Source organism: Furipterus horrens, unplaced genomic scaffold, assembly GCF_987537825.1.
Source record: "Furipterus horrens unplaced genomic scaffold, mFurHor1.1.pri manual_scaffold_3, whole genome shotgun sequence".
Classification (NCBI taxonomy): Eukaryota; Metazoa; Chordata; class Mammalia; order Chiroptera; family Furipteridae; genus Furipterus; species Furipterus horrens.
In genome coordinates this window covers 32,084,769-32,096,315 of record NW_028327173.1, presented here as the reverse complement: position 1 = coordinate 32,096,315, position 11,547 = coordinate 32,084,769, and the positions used below count along the sequence as shown (strand labels likewise).

General features: G+C 53.9%; 1 protein-coding gene across 3 annotated transcripts; it reads left to right on the top strand.

Moving 5' to 3' along the window:
• Nucleotides 1-5,821: 5,821 nt before the first annotated feature.
• PDZK1IP1 (PDZK1 interacting protein 1) lies at nucleotides 5,822-11,267 on the top strand. Of its 3 annotated transcripts, none has more exons than XM_090269409.1 (5): nucleotides 5,822-5,885; nucleotides 6,094-6,269; nucleotides 8,710-8,818; nucleotides 10,194-10,289; nucleotides 10,866-11,267. In XM_090269409.1, the coding sequence occupies exons 2-5, from the start codon at nucleotides 6,203-6,205 to the stop codon at nucleotides 10,936-10,938; spliced, it is 345 nt and encodes a 114-aa protein (XP_090125535.1). In that variant the 5' UTR covers nucleotides 5,822-5,885; nucleotides 6,094-6,202; the 3' UTR covers nucleotides 10,939-11,267. The 3 variants fall into 3 exon arrangements, with proteins under 3 accessions (XP_090125535.1, XP_090125536.1, XP_090125537.1); XM_090269410.1 differs by having other exon boundaries at nucleotides 5,830-5,885; nucleotides 6,080-6,269; XM_090269411.1 differs by lacking the exon at nucleotides 5,822-5,885 and adding an exon at nucleotides 5,926-5,944.
• Nucleotides 11,268-11,547: the final 280 nt, after the last annotated feature.

Genomic DNA, 11,547 nt, shown 5'->3' with positions numbered 1-11,547 from the left:
ATCTCCTTGTCTGCCTCCTTCCCACCTGCTCTTCCCCAAGCCCAGTACTTCAGACCTCTCTGTGCCCTGGGGGAGCTCCTACACCCCTGCCTGGCATCTCCCAAATGTACCTCTCCAACCTGGACCTCGCCTCTGAATTACAGACTCACATACCCATCTCGAAACCAAACTTGTGGCTCCTGCCCCTTCTGAACAAATATGCCCTGTCCTTCCTGAACCTTCTCTACCTCAATCTAGTCTAGCTGAGCAGACTCAAAACCTTGGCTTCTCTCATTCTCTCATATTCCAAATTATATTGGCTTTACCCTCAAAATCCATCTCCTCTCCTGTCCCCTTCCCTCAGCCTCACTGCCTCAGGGCCTTTGCACTTGCTATTTGTTCTTCAGTGTGAGATCCTCTCCTCTCAGACAGCTGAGCTTCCTCCTCTTAAAGGAGCCTTCGCTCATGTTTCTGTGTAAAATAGCACCCCCTCCCCTGCTAGCAGCCCATTCTTCTGATCATGTTTGATCTTGTTTTGTCTTTCCCATATTGCTATTTGACCTATTTTATGTATGTTTGTTTCCTGGTTGACCCCACCAGGGTGAATGCTTTGCACAGGCAGGGACTTTGTTTTGTTTATCACTGGAACCCTGGCATCTTCAACAGGGCATGGTTTATGGGAGGGATTCAATATATATTTGTTATATGAATGAATAAAGTTCAGATTTCCTAAACTAAATAGCTTCTTTATTTATATAGCATCTTTTTATCTCCTTGGAAACATTTGGTGCAACTGTAATTAGGTAGTTGTACAATGTAAGCTCAATCTTGGTCACTACTGTATTTCAAGTCCTGTGTTAGACACTAAATATGTGTTGAGTGAATGAATGGAAACAAGCCAGAACACTGTCCAGGAAACTGACCAACAAGTAGATGCTTGACGGAAGGACTGAGCCCTGGGCTAGCCATAGGGATGCCTGGGGTTTAGCCCTATCTCTCTTATTAACTTACTGTATGACCTTTCATTACTGACTGTCTCTTTCTGGGTCAAGTTTCCCCAGCTGAATAATGAGGAACAAGATCACAGTACTCAGGATGAGCCATTAGGCCAGGAGAGACTGTGATTCCAGAAACCAGCACCCCATCTTGGTTCCACTGCTAGCCTGTGACTTTGGGCAGGATAGCAGGGCTTGTGACCTCTGCTGGCCAGCTGGGCCCCCAGCACAGGGCCAGCCTATTAGTTTCTTGGCTGAGTGAGTGGGCAGCAGGAGGAGGTGATTGATCTGCCCCCACTGGGTGGTCTGGTCCATAAATATCACTGGCTCAGTGGAGTTGCCTAGGACCCAGGAGTCGCAGCCAGTACATTCCTTGGCTTGGCTGGCTCTGAGAGGTGCTTTCTGCCCCCTCCAGCTCCCAGGCACAGGACCTTCTATGGTGGTGAGCACCCATTCAATCAGACCACAGCTCCCAGCCTCAGTCCTAGAAAACTTCTGTCTGGGGAGTGATCAGTCTTTCTCCAAGTCTGACCTTGAGATCACAAGGCAATGCTTTGAGCCAATCTGCCCCAGGTTCCTGGGTGAGTTAGGACTTCTTAACCCTTTTCCGTGCTTTGAGCAGTCTGGGGAAGCCTATGGACCCCTTCACAGACTGAGGTTTTTAAGTACATGCATAAAATGTGTAGCATTGTGAGGGAAATAAATTACATTGAACTACAGTTATCAAAATATTAAAAATATAAGTATAATATAGTAAGTTATGTGTATCTTTATGCTATATTAAATAACAAGATCTAGTGGAAGGGCCAACGACTGTTATACATCCATTGTGATGAGCATAAATGATATCTCCAGATACCTGTCACAATTTTATAGTGATATGAAGATATCACAGAGGCACCGTGGTTTGCTGCCTTCATTCCTAATGGAAGAAAATGGTAACTTTCAGTTAGAGGTTAGTGAATTACAGATGTGACGTATGCCCCAAGCAAGTTCATGAAGCCCTGAGTTCTGTCAATGGAGCCTTGTGAAGGGGAGCCAGGTGAATGAAGTGCTGAGTTTGGGAGGAGACACAGTCCTCACCAGCCCACTCCCTCAGAACCTGATCACAGTATGAAAATCTATCATAATCTGCTAATGGAGTCACAGAATCCATTAGCTGGGAGGGCCACACCCCTTACGCAGATGCCCCTGGTGGATGACTTGGCTCTTTGCTTCTGCTTGCCCACCTCTAGGGATGGGGAGCTCACTCTCATTCTAGGACTGGACAGCTCCAACTTCTCTGAGCTATGACCACATACAGAAATGAATCAGACCTAGGCTCTGTCCCCACAGCTAGAGGATAGAGAAAAAGAAGGATCCAACTCAAGTTAAAATGCTTTATTCATTCCACTTTCGTTGTCTGTCAGGCCAGAGGTAGGCACTGGGTATACTGTGACTTACTGCCATAAAGGATTTTCTGGGTGTGTGCTCAGGCATGGTGCTCAATACTGGGTGCTGGGGTGACAGGATACTAATGCCTCCCCTCTGGGGAGACAGACATTAAGTGAGTAAACACAGAAATCAATATGTAGTTGAAGTTTGTGATAATGGCTGTAAGAAGATGAGCAAGGAGGACTCACAGGAGGAGGAGGACTCACAGAAGAAGTAACTGCAGATGCGGGAGAGGGGAGGTCAAAGAAAGCCCCTTGGAGAAAGTAGCATTTAAGGCAAGACTTAGAGGATCTGTTAGCAGCCAGGCCAATGGGACGGGAAGTCCAGTGCAGGCAGAAGGAAGAGCAAATGTGGACAGGTCCTGATGCAGGTAGGAGCTGGGCTACTGCTAGGACTGGCAAGAGGCACTGGGGCCAGATGAGGCTGGAGAGGACAGTAAGGACAGGGTGTGGGGTCTTCAAGCCCATCCTAAGTAGTTTGCATATTACCTTAAGAGCTCCTGGAAGGCCTTGAGGGGTTTAAGCAAGATTTTTTTGAAAGAATAAAAGTTTCCAGGTCTTCTTAGGCTTGCAACAAAGACATTAATGAGATAAAATATTATAAGAATGAATGAATGAAAAAAACCTTTTATTTCTGTGCTCTAAACACCCTACTTTCCCTCAGGCTGAGCTCTCTGCCTGGATGCCTTCCTGGGGCTGTCTTTCTGCTCAGTCCAACGATTCAGCTAACTTTTGTGCTAGCACCACCTTCTCCAGGACACCCTCCTGAATATCCTCCAAACCATTCCTGGAAGGGGGTGAAAGTGAGGGGCTGGAGGGTGGGGAAGTTGCAGAATCTTTAGCTGTAAATCGGCCCCCTCGGCCCTCTCCAACCGGTCTGGGATTGGAACTGAGCTCTGCCACCTGCTGGCAATAGCTGGGATGACAGGCTGGATGAGGTGGGCAGAGAGGGGACCCTGGGCCCACTTGGGCTTTTCTAAAGGGTAAGCACACAAGGTTTAGCTAGATGGAGGGCCTGTCCAAGGGAGCGTGATGATTCAGGATGGCAGAGCTGGGCTGGGAACAGGAATAAGGAACTGAGCATTAGTGGAACAGCAGCTCAGAGTTGAGGATACAGGGTCCAGCCCCATGGGGCTCCTGAGGCCTGAGTCCAGATCTTGGGTCCAAGCCAGACTCTCAGGGGGGCCCAACCTGTTGCCATGGGGACCCAGGGCTGTGTCCATACAGCTGGGGAGATGACCCTCCCCCACCCCCAGTTGGCTGAGGACACCCAGGGATCAGGGACCAGCCTCAAAGCCAGTGTCCACCCACACCCCCTTTCCGGTACAGCTTGTTTTGCTCTAAAGCTTGGGACTTTGACCTGGGAGGTGTGTTTTCCTCCTGTTGGTCACCTGATGTCCTTCCTGCTTATCCCCCTCCCCCACCATCCCCAAAGCATGGCCCAGGGGATCCTTGCCCTTCCCTAGGTTTTTTAGGGAAGTGGGGGTGATGCTCAGGTGAGAGAGGCAGGACCTGGGTCATGGGGACTGATGGGAGAGGCTGGGCTGCTCTTGTGAGTCACTGGCGGTTGGGAGCTCACAGCAGTGACTTCCCTGCCCCTGTCCTCTTGGATCTATCCTTTTTGGATTTTTGGAACAGCCCCTCCTCTGGGGTTCCTTCCTCCTGCTCCATTGTGACTCCTCTCTGATGAAAGACCCTTCCATGTCTGCTCCAGGGATTCTGCTGCCTTCTGGAAGTTTCCTCCTGGAGGGCCAGCTGGTACCACAGGCCAATGCTTCTAAGCCTGTAGCTCATCTTGCCTCTGGCATTCTGGGACTTGCTCTGCCTTGTGTTAGGCACCACCGTTCACCAGTTCCCAAGCCAGAACCCAGAGTTGCCCTCTGCTCCTCCCTGTTTCTCCCCACCCGCTCCCAGATAACACTGTGCTCTAGCAGCGAGTCCCATTTATTGTATCTCCTAAAAGGGCTCAGCTCTGTTCCTACTGCTGCTCCTCTGGTGCAGCCGCAGCCCTGGCTGTGTGGTTGTTGTCGCAGCCTCCCCAGGGCCTCCCTTTCTCCAGTCTTTGTATTTCCCTTCCATTCTCCACTCACTGCCTAGAGGTGTTTTCTCAAATGGAGACCTGACCATGTGACTCCCCTTAAAACCCTTGAAGAAGACCTTGTGGACGTTTATTAAATTCAACCTGATTCCTTGCATTCCGGGCAGTGATTCTGTGGCTGTTCATTAACATGCACATTGACTACTCTAGACAAACTTTGTGCCAGAAGATTCTGAGGACACCAGGTTGGGGGAGGCAAGCAGAAAAGGTCATACATATGGGAGGTACCACTCAACTTCAAGCCAAGTCTCCCTGGATCACCTTGAGATGCCCCATCTTTGGGTGGAAATGGGCCCACTGCACTGCCATGTGTACACCCAACCCAGGCCCATACCCAAACACATGAGGGAAGCAGGGATGAGGCATGATGTCTGAGTGTTGCCCCTAGAAAACCTGTTCTGGGTAGGAAGAGCTGCCCAGGAGGCCCTGTGAGCAGCAGTTTTGTGGCTTCTGGACAGCGAAGCTGTGAAGGGGTTTCTAGCTCATGCCCTGGCTTCTGGGGACCCTCCATCTCTAAGACTTTGCCCTGGTCTGCTGGCTCCTGCTTTCTTAGTGTCTGTGGAGTTGGACTCTCAGCATCTCTGGCTTTCTGTACTCCTGGGGAGTGGTGGGGCAAGGAGACCCAGCATAACCCTTGGCCCCAGGCCTTGGCAGGTACTTGGGTCATTCTTCGTTCCTGAGCTGGAGGGCACGATGGACTCCATGTGATCCTGAGGGTTGAGGGCCCAGGGGTTCAGGCCCTGGATGGGGCCTTGACACCTGAGGGTGTCCTTCCGTTGCCCTCCACAGCAGGGCTGAGTTTTCTCGCTGTCTGCCTGTGATGGGTGGAGGTAAATCAGAGATATGTGTAAAGACTTCTGACCAAGCCCAGATCCTGCCCCAGGGAGGTTCCACCCAGATTCCAGGAACCACATCTGGGGCCAAGAGGAAGAGCCAAACTGAGACAGGTCAGCTGTGCTGGGTAGGGAAGGCTGGGAACTCAGAACCCTAGGCCCTCTGTGGTGACCCCCATGGGAGAGGGTGGATTTAGAGAGCTACTGAGCTGGGCCAGGGGCAGGGGGACAGAAGACAATGCTGTGTTCCAGGACTGTGTCCCAGGATTGTGTCCCAGGACTGGGTCTTGGCTGAGTAGGGCCAGGTGAGGAGTGAACAGTAAATAGTCCAGGCTCTGAAGGAGGGGGCAGCTTTGACCTTTCTCTAGCCTCTGGGGTTCCCCTACTCTCTCCCAGCCAACCAGCAAATTTCTTAATCCTACTGTCTGCCTTCCAAGAGGCCCCACCCACTGGACTCATTATATGTGTCACTTCTTTTCCCAGAGCCCAGCCCCACAGCCAGGAAGGGGGAGCTGATGTAAAAACGGGGAAAGCCTGGGGCTTGGAGGTGAGGCCCTGATCATGTCCCCCTTCCACAGACCCACTTCCTTAGCCAGCCTTCGGAAGGTGACCTCAAATGCCTGCTCCAGTGGGCTGGGCACTGGCCGGGGAGGCCAGGCCTGGCAGCTCATTACCGTGGGAGGGAGGGCAGTTTCTCTGCACCTTCCCTCCTCCTTTCCCTCTCACCTTCTTCCTTACTAGCTTTTCTCCTCCAGGGCCAGACTGAGCTCAGGCTGATCTCAGCTCACGCCAACGGACCCCACAGCTGCTCTAGGAGCCCAGACACCAGCAGTCGGAGGAGAGACCCAGGAGCTGCCTGCAGACATGTCAGCCCTCAGCCTGGTCATTCTGGGCCTGCTCATGGCTGTGCCACCTGCCAGCTGTCAACAAGGTTAGCACAGGACTGGGCCCACAAGGTGGCTGTGGTGCAGACAGCAGCGCGCTGGGTGCTGGCAACCTAGGTGTGGAGGGGCAGAGGGGGTTGTCTTCTGACTTTTGTCACCACCCTTGACACCTGTAGCTTGGAGGAGGGAACAGGGACTGGGCTCCTGGAGGAACTGCCAGAGGCAGAGACCTCAGAGCCAGGCTTCTGCCTGTAACTTGTTTCCCACAAGTGAGAAAAGCAGAATGCAGGCAACAGGGGGGTTAGGATTGGGGAGAGGAGTTGAGACCCAAGCTCTCAGAGCAGAAATGTGCCTAGAGATAGCTGGATCCAGAGAACAGGGGTCAGGGCTGCACAGAGGGTGAGGAGGGGCCTGACTACTTGTGCCAGGGAGGAGCAGAGCTGCCACTGGTTTGCCCACGGCTTTGGCCTGAGTTCTTGTTTCAGTTTCCTGGGCTTTGGTAGAGGACAGTGCCCCAGTGTGGCCCCCACCACACACCTGAGCTCCTTGTCCAGCTCTGCCTCTATTTTGTTGTGTGGCCTTGAGCAAATCACTGCCCCTCTCTGAGACTCAGGTTTCTCATCCATATAATGAGGACAATAAACCTGCCCTGCCTACCTCCCAGTGTGGCTGCCATGACAGGGGTGTGGAAGGGCTTGGCCCCAGTGAAGCGTCACGCCCCAGAATCTGGTGTCTGCCTGCATTGTGAGGCCACATCTGTAGCCAGTTTCTGGAGACTCTGCAGGTGGAATTTGGGTCCAGAGGGGGCTGGCAGAGATTTTTGCAGATCACCTTGTTGGCAGGTGTCCTGAGCTTTCATACACATCTGCTTCAATTCTGCCCCTGGGAAGCCTTCTTGGAAATTGATGATCAGAGAGGTTGAGTAATTTGTGTGGGTCACACAGCAGAGCAATAGGGACAGGGGTCAGATCACCTCTTTCTCACCACAGGCTCCGCTGCTTGCTCTGTGTCTCACCCCAGAGCCACATGAAAGGAGGAGCTGGGACTGTAGTCCCTGGTGTATCTGGAGGGAGTTTGCTGCAGGGTTTGGAAGAAGCAAGAAGGGGCCTCCCAGAGCTTGAGTCCTAACTCCCAATTCTTGAGTAACCACTAACCTGAAGAGACAATGGGTCTCAACTGTTGTTTTTTGGGGAAAATAATGAGTCCAAAACGTTGCTTTTTGGCAAGTATGGAACTCAGGGTAACCACACTGTGAATCTTTTGTTACCCAAAGAAAGAAGCCAGATCTAACCTGGCCATTGAGAATTCGGAGACCCCTCCCTCCCTCCTTTCCAATACTTGCCAGGATCAGAGAGAGCTCAGAGAAGAGGTAGAACCTTCACTGCAGCAGGAGGGCTTTAGGGTAGACTCAAGGAAGGACTTTTGAGTAAGAGGAATACAGAATGAGATTTTTGATGGCCAAATTGACCCCACAAAATACAGGATGGTACTAAAATGCAAGTGTTTTGGCCTGGAGGCAGGACCCCTCTGAAGCTTCCTGTTAGCTTTTGTCCCCTCTGAGACCTCTATCTGCTGCTGGGTGCATGTCCTCTGTAGGGCCAAGCTCCCTTGGGCTCAGAAAGCACAGTGATGTCCAGGGAGATAAGAGCCCTTAGGGCTGCCAGTGGCTGAGGGCAGAAACTTCTGGGAAACCTTGAGGGTTAGAGGTAGTGTCAAGGGTTAAACTTAACACTTTAAGGGTCAAAAGGCAGAGAAAGGGCCTTGACCTGGTCCCTGGCCTACTCCCCTGGGCACCTAGCTGGAGGAGCTGAAATGGGACAGGTTTTGAATCTTCTTTCCTGGCCCCCGAGACCCAGAGGAGAGCCCCTCTGTCTTGCCTTCCAAAGATGTTCTGTCCCACCCCTCTCTCTGGGCACTCCAGCCCCCTTGGCCCAGCCTGTCTCTCATTCCCACGCCCTGAGTAGAACCAGAGAACCCTCTTGTCACAGAACAGGATTGTCCAGATGCCAGCCTGGTGCTATCAGCTCTGGGCTGCCCCAGCCTGCTGGGAGTCAGGGAGGAGGGGAGCCGTCCCTGGCTGACAAGGCCGAAGCCAGCTGCCCAGGGGGCTGCCCTTTGGTCCCTGGGCCCAGGCACTCCCTGGGGGGCCCTGCATGTGACCCATGATGGGGGGGGGGAAGTTGCTCTGGGCTCTCTGGATCTCAGACACAGTATTCTGAGGCCTGTTCCCTCTTCAGCTCCTCATTCCTTCTTTGAACTCCTGACTTCCTTCCTCTAAACCTCTATCCCTTTCTTAAGCTCTGTGGAGGATCGGCTGGGTTCTCCTTCCCATCCCCGCCACCCCAGAATGTCTCCTCTGGTCCTGGCAGCTGGCCTCTAACACAGGCCCCAGCCCCTGGCGTGGGCTGCCCTCCCTCCCTGGCTCTGTACTTGCAGCCCCCCTGTGGCTCAGACTACATAAGCACCCCCTCACTCCCCTCTTTCCAGGCCTGGGGAGGCTGCAGCCCTGGATGCAGGGCCTCATTGCCGTGGCTGTGTTCCTGGTCCTTGTGGCAATCGCCTTTGCTGTCAACCACTTCTGGTGCCAAGAAGAGCTGTGAGTGCTTGCCGTGGCCCTGGGGGTGGAGCCACCACAGGCAGGGTGGCCCCAGGACCGTGGCTACAGCTCCAGCAGCAGTGAGAAGGGCCTGGGAAACCCTGAGTCCATTCCTCTCACTGTGTGGAAGAGACACTGAGGCCTAATGTCTTGGAAACTAAAGCGCCAGCTTACCTGCTCCCAGATCTACCTCTGATTGCCCCACAGCTCTGGCGCTCACCCACTGGGAGGCCTGGGGAATGTCTTCTCCTCCTGGAGTCTCTGTGCTTCTATCTGTGTAGTTGGGACAGCTGCCGGCCTGTGATGGGGGCTGTGAAAACCTCAGGAAAGGAAGGTTCTGTCCTTCCTCAGGGTCAGCTGCTGTGCCACACACTGGGGCACAGAGGGGCAGTGGGACAGACAACGCCTGCGCTCCAGGCCCCGGGATGGGAAGGGAAGGCAGACATGGAAGCAGCTACCACAAGCGCACGTACTGGTGCTGAGGGGAGTGCAGAACGCGGTGTAGGCCTGACCAGGTCTGGGAATGGGGTGCTGGTCCAAGAGGGCCTCCTGATTGGCCCTTTATCCCAAAGCCTGAAGAATAAGGAGGATCCAGTCTCAGGATAGGGTGGCATGGGAAGGGGACCACAGGCAGGGAAGAGTGCCCCTGGGGTGCTGAGTTAGAGGCGGGGCACTGAGGTAGAGGGAAACAGCCAGGCTTTGGGCCACTCCCTGAGACGTGGAACACCAAAGCAGATCTGGGGCAACTACTGAGTTTAACCCGGGACACGTTAAGTCTGAGGAGCCTGGGGGATTTCCAAGGAAAGGTGAGCAGCAGTAGGGCTCTCTGTGATCCTCGTGAAAGCTGTTTCCAGGAAAGTGGGGGCAGAGGCCACACACTGTGAGTTTAAACTTAAATAAGAGGCCAGGAGCTTTTGGCTGCAAGTGCTTCCTTTCTCCACTGACCCAGCTCTGTCTTCAGTGGCTGTTGCCCACGCTGCTCCTGCTGCCTGGGAAAGGGCTGTGGATATGTGGGCAGACCCTGAGCCCTGTGGGTCTGCTCTGGGGCTAAGTTGAGGCCACTCACTGAGTCCTGCGGGGTCCACTCTGGGCCAAGCTGAGGCCAGAAGAACAGCGAGGGAGACTGGGAAGGGCCTCAAATCAATCTTGCTAGTCTTGGGCTGGGACCTGAGGCGGCCACTGTGGAACAGGGATGAAGGTATAAGAGTCCATGGAGTGAGGCCAGGACCAGGTGCTGACAGGGGCCCTGCAGGGGAGAGGGGCCCTTGGACTTGTGAGAACTGGAGCCCAGAACAGGACTTTACTGGACATGGGGAGGAGGGGGATCCAAGAGGGAGGGCATCCAGAGAGCCCTACTAATAAACCCTGTCCACAGGGAGCCTCAGAACACGGTCATGCCCATTGGAAACAAGGCAGACGGGATTCTGGTAGGAACAGAAGGAAAGTATTCCTCAATGGCAGCCAGCTTCAGGTGAGGTGACCCTGGGGCCCATGGGGACCTCAGGACCAGGTGCTTCTGACAAGGGGGGCTCATGTGGGGCTCATGTGGAGCTCAGTGAGGAGAGAGGGTTCAGGGAGGGGAACTGGTGAGCCATGTGGGCTTTATGGGGACTGCAGGGCTCCCTGGGAACAAGAAGACTTAGTTAGGGGAGAGGGCCCAGGAAGAGGATGGGATCTTGGTGGGGCAAAGGGCTCAGTGGGTGGACTGGGACTCAGAGAGGGGGGGCAGTGGGGAAAAGAGGGTTGATGAGTGAAAGGGACTCTGAGGGATGAGTGAGGAGACTCAGTGTGGGGAGAGAGCTCAGTAGGGAGATGGCCTCAATAGGGGTCCCAGCGGTGAGGGCCTCAGTGGAGGAGGAAGGTGGGGTTCAGGGAAGTGGTGCTGAGAAGCCTTCATTCTCAGGTGCACAAAACAGATGTGGTACAGGGAACCCCCTTCCGGGCCTCAAATGTTTATTATGAAAGATACTGTTCTCCCAAGCGCAGGATGGGGCAGGGAGGAGGGGATGGGGTGGAAGGTGTAATGACCACTGTCACCCTCTTTCAGGTCCGATGAGCATGAGAATGCCTATGAGAATGTCCACGAGGAGGAGGGCAGGGTCCGGAGCACCCCCATGTGATCCCAGTTGCCTGTGGCGCCCAGCACCAATCCTGGGCATCTGTGATCAATGCCCCTCCTCTGAGCAGGAATCTACAGTAACCGGCCAACTCCTTCAATCCTACCCTCCCTTGAATTGTCCCAGCCAACGTCAGAACTCAGACTGTGTCTAGGTTAGGGCTCAGCTGTGGCTCTGGGGTCTCCTGGTGGGGGCGTCTCCCACTCAGTTTAATTCAGTATGCCCTCCTGAAGGAGAATCAATGCAGCACCTCCCATCCTGCCTCACATTTCCTCCCCCCACTGTGAGAACGACCCTTATTTCTGTGAAATAAAGATGTTTTGTACTTCCAAGGCTGAGGCTCCCAGGGCTCAGAAACAGCCCCTGAGGCTTCTAGACAGCTCCTGTTTTGCTTTCTGCATCATGACAATCACCTTCCAAAGCCGCTGTCTTGGTGGCTTTGGAGGATTACCCAGGAAGCCATCTCTGGGAGGCCCAATGGGGCCAGGGAGATCACCCGCTCTGCCCTAATTCCAGGCAGCACCGACCCCATCCCCCTGCCTCCATGCTGCCTGGCATTGCAGTGGGCTCGCTTATCTCATTCACTCGGCTCTAAGCCCCTCCCCATAGCCT

What these genes read in the sequence shown, in the direction of transcription:
- PDZK1IP1 (XM_090269409.1), top strand. Translation starts at nt 6,203, where the DNA reads ATGTCAGCCCTCAGCCTGGTCATTCTGGGCCTGCTCATGGCTGTGCCA. An exon ending in TTCTGGTGCCAAGAAGAGCT is followed by an intron (nt 8,819 to 10,193) that starts GTGAGTGCTTGC and finishes CCCTGTCCACAG; the next exon opens with GGAGCCTCAGAACACGGTCA. An exon ending in TCAATGGCAGCCAGCTTCAG is followed by an intron (nt 10,290 to 10,865) that starts GTGAGGTGACCC and finishes ACCCTCTTTCAG; the next exon opens with GTCCGATGAGCATGAGAATG.